The following is a 13,164-nucleotide window of genomic DNA, read 5'->3' as shown; positions in this document are numbered from 1 at the left end:
ATGAGAACATTTTATTCAAAATAATCTTAGTATTTTAAGAGGAAATGAGATTATACTTTGTTTTCCCTAAAATAACTTTTCAGGATGGTCTTTGAGAGCTCATGCTTCTTTGTAACTTATTTTATCAGTTAGGTATAATTATATTTCACAGGAAATGTATCTCTTGGGACCTCTGACTTCTTTATCTAAAATAACAGGGACACGATTTAATTTTTTAGTATCTAGCTATACTTACAATGTATATAATATCTGAAAATATGAGAAAATGTACTGGCACAAATAACAAATAAAATGTACTGGCATAAAAAAATCAGAGCAGGGCTTCCCTGGTGGCGCAGTGGTTGAGAGTCCTCCTGCCGATGCAGGGGACACGGGTTTATGCCCCGGTCCCGGTGGATCCCACATGCCGCGGAGCGGCTGGGCCCGTGAGCCATGGCCGCTGAGCCTGCGCGTCCGGAGCCTGTGCTCCACAATGGGAGAGGCCACAGCAGTGAGAGGCCCGCGTAGCGCAAAAAAAAAAAAAAAAATCAGAGCAGAGATTGGAAAAACATATGGCACATATTTAAATGCACTTCTGTGAAATTCGTTCTAACATAAAATTTATTTATGCCTGTCAAAATACATTGTGGGGAAAAAATGAGTACTCACCTGGCAAAAACAGGAAGTGTTAGTCTCTTGAAATGTGAGATTACTTTTGAAAGACACAGGCGAATACTATACCAAGATCATCAGAGAACAGCTATGAAAACCTAGTTTATTTCATCTGTAGGAAAAGACAGGGAGATAAAGCCACCATTAGAGTTCAGAAGCCCTTGGGTTACTTAAGAAAAGTGGAACATGTTAAACATTAAGAAATGTTTAAAGGACAATATTTCTTTTCCAGCTGAGCTCCAAGAATTTGGCAGAATAATGCAATTCTCATTCTCTTTCCCTAAAAAGTTCATTTCTTCAGTTTTAGATAATGTGGTCAATATTAACATAGTTGGATGGCAAAAAATAATATTACACCTGGTTAACTTAAATGAGTGTTCCCAGACTGAAGGCTCCTATTTGAGAGGACAAATTTAAACGGTATTAAACAGGAGCAGAATCTGTACAATATTAAATATCAAGTGATATTTCTTTTTTTTGTTAACCATGATCAGTTTTTCTTCAAAGGGGACTTGGAGAAGGCCTGCCTTGTGGAGAAGGCATACCGGTCAGGAATCTGCGCTGTCATCACTAGTTCTGTCATTCCCAGATTCAACCCAGACTGGATGGTGCCTGGCGGACGGGGCTCGGGGTCCGCAGGCTCCCCAGCTGCGGGCGCTTACCGCAACAGGACGGTCTCTCCCCCGAGGCTGCAAGCAGCAGCACCCGACCCGGGAGTCTCCCCGCAAACACGCCCCTAACTGCGGACCGAGAGCGCACCACCCTCCCAGCGCCCAAGAGCAACTCTGCGGAGTAACGAATTCACTGAACGTGGGTCCAGAATGGTACCCGATCCCTGGGGAAAATAGCACAAAAAAGCGGCAGCAAAGCAGCAGGTGTCCCAGAGCTAACTGAAGGCAGCCGGAGGGAATGGAACCCGCGCATGCGCATTCCACTCAGGTGCGGCCACCGCCCCCAGGGAGTAAGGAAAAAGTCTTGGAAAAAGGGATAGCGGCTGGTTACTAGGAGACGGGACTCTCGGAGGGGTAGTCTAGACGCTGCGTGGGCGTGCGCCTGCGCGGCGCGCATGAACCAGGAAGAGGCCTTATCCTCAAGCGTCCTGTAAGGCGGACAGGAAGACGTACGCGTCGCTACGTGCGTGGATGTGCACGCGCGGCTTGTAGTCCCCGCGAGAGGGAGGGTCGAGCCAGGTACGCGTGCGCACAGGGACTTGGGGCGCGCTGGACGGAAGCGGAGCCAAGGCGCCGGGGAGGCGGAGGACGAGTCCCCTCAGGTACAGAGCGTGAGGGCGGGGCCGACGGCGGCTGAGGCCGGCGCTAACCGCCCCCGCCTCCTTCCTGCCGGGTCCCGCCTCCCTCCGACCCCTGGGGCGGGGCCAGGTCGATTTGGAATGGGAAGGGAGAGGAAAGGGGCGGAGGATGGAGACCTCGAGGGACCTGGATCCCTGATGGAGGCGGAGTCCTGGCAGTCGCCAGGATGAGCTCCGGGGAGGACGGCAGGCCGAGAAGCCCGGGGAGGGATCCGCAGCAGCAGGTAGAAGCGCGGGGATGCGCCGTGTTGGGGTAAAAAGCATTTCCTGGGCCAGAAGGCCTCTGAGAGGGCAGCTGCAGGGGGCGGGTGTGGTGGGTGTTCGGGGCTGAGGGCGACCCGTGAGGTGGGTACTGGCTGCTGGAGCCGCTGTTAGGGGCGGTAGCCGGCGGAGTTGCGGTCCAGGGAAGCCCGCCAGGAGCAAACTTTGCCCCTGTTGTCCTTTCTCGGGAGCTTAGGGTTGAGCCCAGTTCCTATGGTGACCGCCTCGCTGCCTACCGCGGCTCTCCGCTTGGTCGTTGCGGGGATTGTTCTGTTTAGAAACGCTCTGGAGTTGAGCTGAGGAATTTGGAAGCCAGAGATTTGGGAGTTCAACCTGGCTCTTCCTGACTCCCAGCCTCTCACTTCTAAGCCACTTTATAGACTTGGCGAGGTGAAGGGCCGAGATTACGTAGTCAATTGCATGAAAATCTCATATAATTACAGTAGAAATTATACACCAGAAAGGCAGGGTACGCTGGCTTTCCTTGGAAAAAGTACTTGAGGTTTAAATTGAATAACTGCGGCGATCAGGGAGCTGATACCCAAACACGCATAGGAATATACTTTTTTTTTTCTTTAAATAAAGTCAAGGATAGCGATTTCAGGAAACGTTACATAGATGACACAGGGTCTCTGTTTTCCTTTTTCCATTTAAGGCCATTATATCTCACGATATTCGTTGTTTTAAATTTCCTCTAGTGGTTTTCAAAATTTCAAGCACACTTTTTTTTGTTTTTTCTTAACCTGTAAGGAAATAAATAGAAGAATAATCGGGTTGCAACTAGAAGAAAATAGTTTAGTTATAACTATGAAAGGAAAGGGTTACATTACTCAGATCTGCCTCCAGGATAAAACTGATTTTTGTTTGTATGTTAATTGATGAATGAGCTAAGCCATTTAGTCTTAATTAGTGGGTAGTAACTAGGAAGATACATTAATGATATATTTATTTTAAACAGTATACAGTTTAGCATTATTTAATGGCAGCTTCCAAAATAAATCTTGTTTACCTTCTGAAAAAAATCACTGCTTATGGCCCAACAGATGTAGACGTTCTCGGGCCTCTCTGTCTTCTTCAGGTGCTTCTTTTTCCATTTGTTTTAGGATTACTTGTTTTTGTTGTTTTTTTTTTTTTGCCGTACGCGGGCCTCTCACTGCTGTGGCCTCTCCCGTTGCGGAGCACAGGCTCCGGACGTGCAGGCCCAGCAGCCATGGCTCACGGGCCCAGCCGCTCCGCGGCATGTGGGATCTTCTCGGACTGGGGCACGAACCCGTGTCCCCTGTATCAGCAGGCGGACTCTCAACCACTGCGCCACCAGGGAAGCCCTACGATCATTTGCTTTTAAAGTACTCCACATACAGAGGCAGTTAGAGCAGGTGTTGTTATTCATTCCCTTTTCCCATCACATGCTCCTCCTTGTTCCCTTTCATGACTTCTATGATAGCCGCTTCCTTGCTTTTCCTTGTAGTTTCACCATCTTTGTATGTGACCATGCACTTCCTAGTTTGGCTTGTTTTTGAACTTTAGGTAGATGGGATTGTACTAAGTTTTCCTTTGTATTTTGCAAAGTTTGCTCTTGTAACAATGTTACTCAACATTGTTTTTACGATTGATCCTTTTTATTGCTTGTAGTTAGTTTGTTGTTTGTTGTTCCATTGTAAGAGTATACCACAATTTACCTACTGTTGGTGGACACTAGGGTTTCTATGTCTTTTGGTGAATATGAGGAACACTGCTGTGAATTTTCTTGTACACATACGCCATGATAATCTCTTGAAGTGTGCTGGTTAGTAAGGTAGTTCTGTTTGTCTTAGTTATGCTATTTATGTCAGTCTGTATTAAATTCCTTTGGTTCTGAAAAGCCTCTTGACAACAACTCTTTGACCCCCTTCTTATGTTTCCAAGAGGAACTGATAAATGATTCTTCTCCTAAGGCCATTGTTCTATGCTTCTTAAAAAGGGCAAGTTATTTCTTCACAGTACAGTCTGGATTGAAGAGAACTGAGGAGCTTGGGTTTGGATGGAGTGACTGGAGAGATTATTTTTAAGAAAGGTTAAACAAGTGACCTTACTGTTTTGTTTGAAGTGAATTTCCAAAACATATATTCACTTATTTTTTATAAATACAGAACCCACCTCAAAATTATTCATAAAGTTTTATGTGGTTTTCTACATCCTTCTCTTAGTGAAGCTATTCCCTCCTACTTCAAAGTGTCTTTCAGTCTAAACTTTTGGAGACAGTTTTCTAAAAGGAAAACAAGTTGACCTTTTGTGGAACCAGATTTCAAAATCCTATACAAGATACTCCAGTATTTTCAATTATTCTATCAAAATATTCAGTAGACGTTTGTTGAGCACATATTATATTTTGCTCAGCACTGATGATACTTTTAAGCATGTGATCTCAACTCCTGTTTCACTGAAAAATTAAAGTTCTGCCAGGCAGGAACTTCTTCAGATTTCTACCCTTCATATCTAAATCATTACCTGACCTTGCTTTTTTCTGTCTTGTCTCAAAGGACAGTGCACACCCTTTACCTGGGTTTTCTCTTACTAGCTTATTGGCCTTTCTCCTTTAGTTAACATTAACCCATGTCTTAGGAATCGTCATTGTGTTTATACTGGTAAGAATTCTTAACCTGGAGTACAAGAAATTTGGGGAGTTCTTGAACCCCCTGGAATTGTTTTTAAAGTTTTGTATGTGTTTGCATTTTCCTGGGGTAACGACCTAGGGCTTTTGCTTAATTCTGAAAGGGGTCCTTGATATAGAGGAAATTAAGAAGCAAGTTTTTCTCCTCTTCTGTTGGCCCTTCAACAACCCTGGTCTTTTCCCAAAGTTTGTTCTATCTTTCTTCTCACAATCATGCTTTGTAAAAGAAATCTACACTTTCTATTTCTTTTTCTTTACTACTCATTCATTTGTTCGTCCTCCTACCATTGAAACTACCTTGTTTGAATCATCAAAATTCATTATTTGGGAAATGTTTTATTGAGTACCAACTTTGTGCTGGGCACTCTTCTAGGCATTAGGGATATAACAGTGACTGGACAAGAGCCTAGGTCACTTGGAGCTTACATTTGGTGGGGAGTGACAAACAATAAACAAATGAAGAAATAAGTGATATAATTTCAAATAATGTTAAGTGTGATAACCTAATGGGCAAGTGAGTAGGAGAGAGGCTACTTTAGGTAAGAGGTTGGGGAGGACGCTCTGATAGTTCAGCCAAATTGCCAAGGGTAAGAAGGAGCCATTCATGTCAAGGGCTTGGGGGTGAGAATGTTCCTGACGGAGGGAAAGCAAGGGAGGAGGCCTCAGAGTGGAATGAGATTGGCACAGTAGAGGAACAGAAAGAAAATCAGTAAAGCTGGGGGGTGAACAAAGAAGAGAGTAGTAGGTCTATTTAGGGAAGTGAAGGCAGGGGCCAAATCATGTAGGACCTTAAAAAGTTTGACTTTTTTTTAAGAAAATTGAAATCGTATCAAGTATCTCTTCTGACCACAACGCTATCAGACTACATATCAATTACAGGAAAAAAAACTGTAAGAAATACAAACACATGGAGGCTAAACAATGCACTACTAAATAACCAGGAGATCACTGCAGAAACCAAAGAGGAAATCAAAAAAATACCTAGAAACAAATGACAGTGAAAACACAACAACCCAAAACCTATGGGAGGCAGCAAAAGCAGTTCTAAGAGGGAAGTTTATAGCAATACAATCCTACCTCAAGAGACAAGAAACATCTCAAATAAACAACCTAACCTTACACCTAGAGCAATTAGAGAAAGAAGAACAAAAAAAACCCCAAAGTTAGCAGAAGGAAAGAAATCATAAAGATCAGATCAGAAATAAATGAATAAGAAATGAAGGAAACAATAGCAAAGATCAGTAAAACTAAAAGCTGGTTCTTTCAGAAGATAAACAAAATTGATAAAACATTAGCCAGACTCATCAAGAAAAAGAGGGAGAGGACTCAAATCAATAAAATTAGAAATGAAAAAGGAGAAGTTACAACAGACACTGAAGAAATACAGAGCATCCTAAGAGACTACTACAAGCAACTCTATGCCAGTAAAATGGACAACCTGGAAGAAATGGACAAATTCTTAGCAAGGTATAGCCTTTTAAGACTGAACCAGGAAGAAATAGAAAATATGAACAGACCAATCACAAGTAATGAAATTGCAACTGTGATTAAAAATCTTCCAACAAACAAAAGTCCAGGGCCAGATGGCTTTACAGGTGAATTCTATCAAACATTTAGAGAAGAGCTAACACCTATCCTTCTCAAACTGTTCCAAAATATAGCAGAGGGAGGAACACTCCCAAACTCATTCTACAAGACCACCATCACCCTGATATCAAAACCAGACAAAGATGTCATAAAAAAAGAAAATTACAGGCCAATATCACTGATGAACATAGATGCAAAAGTTCACAACAAAATACTAGCAAACAGAATCCAACAGCACATTAAAAGGTTCATACACCATGATCAAGTGGGGTTTATCCCAGGAATGCAAGGGTTCTTCAATATATGCAAATCATTCAACGTGATACACCATATTAACAAACTGAAGGATAAAAACCATACGATAATCTCAATAGATGCAGAAAAAGCTTTTGACAAAATTCAACACCCATTTATGATAAAAACTCTGCAGAAAGTAGGCATAGAGGGAACCTATCTAAACATATAATAAGGCCATATATGACAAACTCACAGTCAACATCATTCTCAATGGTGAAAAACTGAAAGCATTTCCTTTAAGATCAGGAACAAGACAAGGTTGCCCACTCTCACCACTGTTATTCAACATAGTTTTGGAAGTTTTAGCCACAGCAATCAAAGAAGAAAAAGAAGTAAACGGAATCCAAATTGGAAAGGAAGAAGTAAAACTGTCACTGTTTGCAGAAGACATACTATAAATAGAGAATCAAAAAGGTGCTACCAGAAAACTACTAGAGCTAATCAATGAATTTGGTAGAGTAGCAGGATACAAAATTAATGCTCAGAAATCTCTTGCATTCCTATAAACTAATGATGAAAAATCTGAAAAAGAAATTAAGGAAACACTCCCATTTACCATTGCAACAAAAAGATAAAATACCTAGGAATAAACCTACCTACGGAGACAAAAGACCTGTATGCAGAAAACTGTAAGACACTGATGAGAGAAATTAAAGATGATACCAACAGATGGAGAGTTATACCGTGTTCTTGGATTGGAAGAATCAACATTGTGAAAAAGACTATACTACCCAAAACAATCTGCAGATTCAATGCAATCCATGTCAAACTACCAAAGTCATTTTTCACAGAATTAGAACAAAAAAATTTCACAATTTGTATGGAAACACAAAAGACCCCAAATAGCCAGAGCAATCTTGAGAAAGAAAAACAGAGCTGGAGGAGTCAGGCTCCCAGACTTCAGACTATACTACAAAGCTACAGTAATCAAGACAGTATGGTTCTGGCACAAAAACAGAAATAGAGATCAATTGAACAGGATAGAAAGCCCAGAGATAAACCCATGCACATATGGTCACCTCATCTTTGATAAAGGAGGCAAGAGTATACACTGGAGGAAAGACTGCCTCTTCAATAAGTGGTGCTGGGAAAACTGGACAGCTACATGTAAAAGAATGAAATTAGAACACTTCCTAACACCATACACAAAAATAAACTCAAAATGGATTAAAGACCTAAATGTAAGGCCGGACACTATAAAACTCTTAGAGGAAAACATAGGCAGAACACTCTGACATAAATCACAGCAAGATTCTTTTTCTTCTTTTTTTTTTTTTTAAATTAAGAATAAACAGTCAATTTTATTGGGCTCAGACTAAGAATCCATGGGTTTTGAGGACCTCTGTGAATTTGTCAATTTTCTTCTCTATGTTCTTTTCGGCCTGCTTCCATAGCCTTGTGGGCTGCTTCTTTTTCCAGTAGTGGATCTTGGCCTTCTCCTTTCTCTTCTCCTCAAGGGTGCCTGTTACTGCCTGGTACTTCCAGCCAACCTGATGAGCCAGGGACCCTAGGTAGGCAAACTTCCACATAGGCTTCAGATGCACAACCTTGAGGGCGGTAGGAACTACCATCCTCTTTTTCTTGTCATAGGGTGGCAGGATCCCATCAAACGCCTTGAGGCAGTTTAGAGCGGCCTGGCCTTGATTGGTCTTATGGGACAGCATGCCTTGCACTGTCTGCCAGAAGATGCGGCTGGGGGCTCAGAAGTTGTAGGGGGCTGTGGGAGGGGTTGGTGTTCATCCGCTTGCAGAGGAATGCCAGGTACTTCAACTTGTTTCTATAGAAATTGCCAGAAATGTTGATGCCCTCACAGCGCATAACCACCACCTTTTGACCCAGAAGCACCTGCTTGGCCATCATGGCCACCAGGCAGCCCAGGAGATGGCCTTGGCCATCGAGAACCAGGACCTGCCCCTCCGCCATCTTTGGCAGCTGCCTCCAAGATGCTTTTTTTTTTTTTTTGCGGTACACGGACCTCTCACTGCTGTGGCCTCTCCCGTTGCGAAGCACAGGCTCCGGACGCGCAGGCTCAGCGGCCATGGCTCACGGGCCCAGCCGCTCCGCAGCATGTGGGATCTTCCCGGACCGGGGCACGAACCTGTGTCCCCTGCATCGGCAGGTGGACTCTCAACCACTGCGCCACCAGGGAAGCCCCAAGATGCTTTTTGACCCACCTCCTAGAGAAATGGAAATAAAAACAAAAATAAACAAATGGGATCTAATGAAGCCTAAAAGCTTTTGCACAGCAAAGGAAAACAAAAACAAGATGAAAAGACAGCCCTCAGAATGGGAGAAAATATTTGCAAATGAAGCAGCTGACAAAGGATTAATCTCCAAAATATACAAGCAGCGCAATATCAAAAAAACAAACAACCCAGTCCAGAAATGGGCAGAAGACCTAAATAGACATTTCTCCAAAGAAGAAATACAGATTGCCAACAAACACATGAAAAGATGCTCAACATCACTAATCATTAGAGAAATGCAAATCAAAACTACAGTGATGTATCGCCTCACACTGGTCAGAATGGCCATCATCAAGAAATCTACAAAAAATAAATGCTGGAGAGGGTGTGGAGAAAAGGGAACCACCGTCTTGCAGTGTTGGTGGGAATGTAAATTGATACAGCCACTATGGAGAACAGTATGGAGGTTCCTTGAAAAACTAAAAATAGAACTACCATATGACCCAGCAATCCCACTACTGGGTATATACCCTGAGAAAACCATAATTCAAAAGAGTCATGTACCACAACATTCATTACAGTACTACTTACAATAGCCAGGACATGGAAGCAACCCAAGTGTCCATCGACAGAGGAATGGATAAAGAAGATGTGGCACATATATACAGTGGAACATTACTCAGTCATAAAAAGAAACAAAATTGACTTATTTGTAGTAAAGTGGATGGACCTAGAGACTGTCATACAGAGTGAAGTAAGTCAGAAAGAGAAAAACAAATACCGTATGCTAACACATATGCATGGAACCTAAAAAAAAAAAATGGTTTTGATGAACCTAGGGGCAGGACAGGAATAACTACGCAGACATAGAGAATGGACTTGAGGATGCGGGGATGGGGAAGGGTAAGCTGAGATGAAGTGAGTGGCATGGACATATATACACTACCAAATGAAAAATAGATAGCTACTGGGAAGCAGCTGCATAGCACAGGGAGATCAGCTTGGTGTTTTGTGATCACCTAGAGGGGTGGGATAAGGAGGGTGGGAGGGAGAAGCAAAAGGGAGGGGATATGAGGATATACGTATGCATATAGCTGATTCACTTTGTTATACAGCAGAAACTGACACAACGCTGTAAAGCAATTATACTCCAATAAAGATGTTAAAGGAAAAAAGAAAAAAAATATATGAGCTACCTTTGTAGGCTAGAGATTAAAGTAAAAAAAAAAGTTTGACTTTTATTCTGATTTCAGTGGGAAGCCATTGGAGTGTTTTGAACAGGATCGCATTATTTTAAAATGATTGTTTTGATTTCAGTTTGGAAAACAGGTTGCAGGGAGCAGCAGTAGAAGCAAAAAGACCAGTTAGGAGACAATTGCAGTAATCCATGTGGGAGATGATGGTGACTTGAACCAAGTAGGTGATAATAAAAGTGTACAGAAGTGGATGATGGATTGGGGATATATTTTGGAGGTAGATCCAAAGGGCTTGTTGATGGATTTGATGAGGTTCAGGAAAAGAGGAAACAAAGACAACACCTTGGTTTTTGACTTTGAAAACTGCACAAATGACAGTGCCATGTGACATGGGAAAGACTGGGAAGGAACATGGTGGAGGCAGGGTTGAGAGTAGAAGTGCAGGTGGGGGAATTGAGGTCTGTTTTTTTTTTTTTGCGGTACACGGGCCTCTCACTGTTGTGGCCTCTCCCATTGCGGAGCACAGGCTCCGGACGCGTAGGCTCAGCGGCCGTGGCTCACGGGCCTAGCCGCTCCACAGCATGTGGGATCCTCCCGGACCGGGGCACGAACCCGTGTCCCCTGCATCGGCAGGTGGACTCTCAACCACTGCGCCACCAGGGAAGCCCAAGAGGTCTGTTTTAACATGTTAAGTTGTGATGGCTTTGGACATCCAATAAACAATATAATGTGTTAAGTGCTCCCGTAGGGATATGTTCATAGTTTGGAGGGAACATGGAAAATATATGCTAAGTCTTTGGGGGGAAGTAGAAGTCAGAAATACTTTTTTGTAGTCCTGTATTCCCTTAGCATACATGTATGTGGCACGAATCATACTGTACTGTAATTTCTGATTTGTTTTGGACTTCCCTAGATTCATTGAGCTTGAAATTGTAAGTTTTTTGTTTTAATTTTATTTAATTTTATTTATTTTATATTGGCTGCATTGGGTCTTTGTTGCTGCATGCGGGCTTTTCTCTGGTTGCGGTGAGTGGGGGCTACTCTTCGTTGCGGTGCGCAGGCTTCTTGTTGTGGTGGCTTCTCTTGTTGGGAACACGGGCTCTACGTGCGCAGGCTTCAGTAGTTGTGGCATACGGGCTCAGTAGTTGTGGCTCGCGAGCTCTAGAATGCAGGCTCAGTAGTTGTGGCGCACGGACTTAGTTGCTCTGCAGCATGTGGGATCTTCCTGGACCAGGGCTCGAACCTGTGTCTCCTGCATTGGCAGGTGGATTCTTAACCACTGTGCCACCAGGGAAGCCCCTTGAAATTGTTAAGTTTTTATTTGTTTTCTATCTTTCTAGCTCCCCAATCTAATATTGGTTCATCCTTATCCTAACTGTTTATAAATTTGTTTGGTAAGTGAATAAATGTTACAATCTGATAGTATGAGCTGAAACAGTGATAGTAGTGTTGGAAGAAATGTGTTTGAGAGAGATTTTAGTGAAAAGATCAGTAGGACATGACAGCCAATTAAATAAGTTGAGTCAGTGAGAGGAATTAGTAATAATAGTAATTGTAAATAATAATAATATATATATAGCAGCTATTATTTATTGCCAGGTACTGTTCTAAGTGCTTTACATATAATAACTCATTTAATCCTCACAACAGCTCTATGAGGCAAGTACTGTTTTCATCTCTATTTTAGAGATGAGGAAACCATGGCCAGAGAAGTAACTTGCCTGTGGTCATGCAGCTAAGAAGCGGCAGAACAGGCATTATGAACGGAAGCAGTCTGAGGCTAAAGAACATGCTCTTAACCACTATGCTCTGCTGCTTCCCCGTTGAGAATGATTGTGATTCTAGCTTGGGTGTTTATGATGACAATTTGCTGCTTACAAAGTACTTTTACTTGCGTTCTCTGAGATCTGTACAGGAACACAAGTTCCGTTCAAAGCTCCATCTAGAGATCACTGGAAGGTGGAAGATATTCAGGTAGCCTGAGGTGGAGAAACTGGCATGCCAGGCATGGGCATTTCAGATACACTGATTTCTCTCCCTTTTTATTGCCTCCAAAGTTAGTGTAGGGAAAGTCGCAGCTCTAATATGATGGCTCACAATTGTCAGGTAGACTCTTGGTCTCTTTATACTTCTGATTTCTAGACTAGACTGATAGTAAACTTGACTGTTCATTTTACCAAAAAGAAGAGGGAAGGTTCCATTTTATCTGCTTTAGTACACTGCTTCATTATCAACCTCTACAAATTTGTATTGACACCTTCCTGTTAGCCAAAGAACTGTGCAGATTGATGGAATACAGAGAGCTCTAGGATATTATTTGTTAAGATTCTAATAACTGTGTGAGGAAGACATATCCAGAAAAAGTAAATAGCTACATAAATTGTTCTATTACCAAGATATTTGGATGTCTCAGTGAAGAGGTGATCACCGTTCAATGGAGAAGACAGAGAAAACCTCCTAGAGAATATGGAATTCAAGCTGAGCCTTAGAAGTGTCTTTACTTCAGTGGAGAAAAGAGTGAGGGCAAAGCTCATGAACAAAAGATAATATGTTTCTGAATGTATGTATAAAGAAGGTGTAGAATAGTTTGTCTTTAATAGAGGGGTTCTTGGAGGTGTCAAGTAGGAGGTAAATTTGAAGAAGTAGGAAGGGACCAAATTATGAAGAACTCTGTATGCTAGGCAGGTTTAGATTTTAGGTCCTTGTTATTCAAGGTGTAGTCTGTGTGCTAGCCAAATAGGGATTGCTGAGCAGCTTTTTAGAATTGCAGTATTTCAGACCTACTGTGAGTAATCTCATTTTAACAAGATTCTCAAATGACTCGTATGTTTACTAAAATTTGAAAAGTACTGCTATAGTGAGGAGTCATTTGATTCAGTTATACTTAGTCACATGTTTATAACTAGGAACACATTTTTCAACAGAAACTATGTAAGAAATGGTAGTTAGGATTTCAGCCTAACCCATAAAGGCCTAAAACGATTCATAGTTAGAAATGCTTTGTGAGATCTAATGCTGAAGTTCCAG

General features: G+C 42.3%; 2 protein-coding genes across 8 annotated transcripts in view; one reads left to right on the top strand and one right to left on the bottom strand.

Annotated features, from left to right (window-relative positions):
* Window positions 1–1,850: 1,850 nt before the first annotated feature.
* Window positions 1,851–13,164, top strand: part of TSGA10 (testis specific 10) — a 101,659-nt gene continuing 90,345 nt past the window's right edge. For 6 of the 7 annotated variants that reach the window (XR_004352893.1, XM_032653133.1, XM_032653137.1 and 3 more), the window contains exon 1: window positions 2,008–2,184. Coding sequence is in view for 5 of the 7 variants with exons in the window: in XM_032653133.1 (XP_032509024.1) it covers window positions 2,128–2,184 (57 nt within the window). In the remaining 2 variants the exon portion in view is untranslated. Of the gene's footprint in view, window positions 1,925–2,007; window positions 2,185–13,164 lie in introns of those variants that run through there. The other variant, XM_032653138.1, reaches the window with a different exon arrangement.
* On the bottom strand, window positions 8,063–8,678 carry LOC116764478 (60S ribosomal protein L13a-like). Its single transcript, XM_032653142.1, is given in 2 exon segments — window positions 8,063–8,473; window positions 8,475–8,678. Coding segments are annotated over 2 exon segments (612 nt in total). The 3' UTR covers window positions 8,063–8,065.

This window comes from Phocoena sinus, chromosome 13, assembly GCF_008692025.1.
Source record: "Phocoena sinus isolate mPhoSin1 chromosome 13, mPhoSin1.pri, whole genome shotgun sequence".
Classification (NCBI taxonomy): Eukaryota; Metazoa; Chordata; class Mammalia; order Artiodactyla; family Phocoenidae; genus Phocoena; species Phocoena sinus.
The sequence above is the reverse complement of the archived record's forward strand: the minus strand, read 5'-3'. Positions and strand labels throughout refer to the sequence as shown.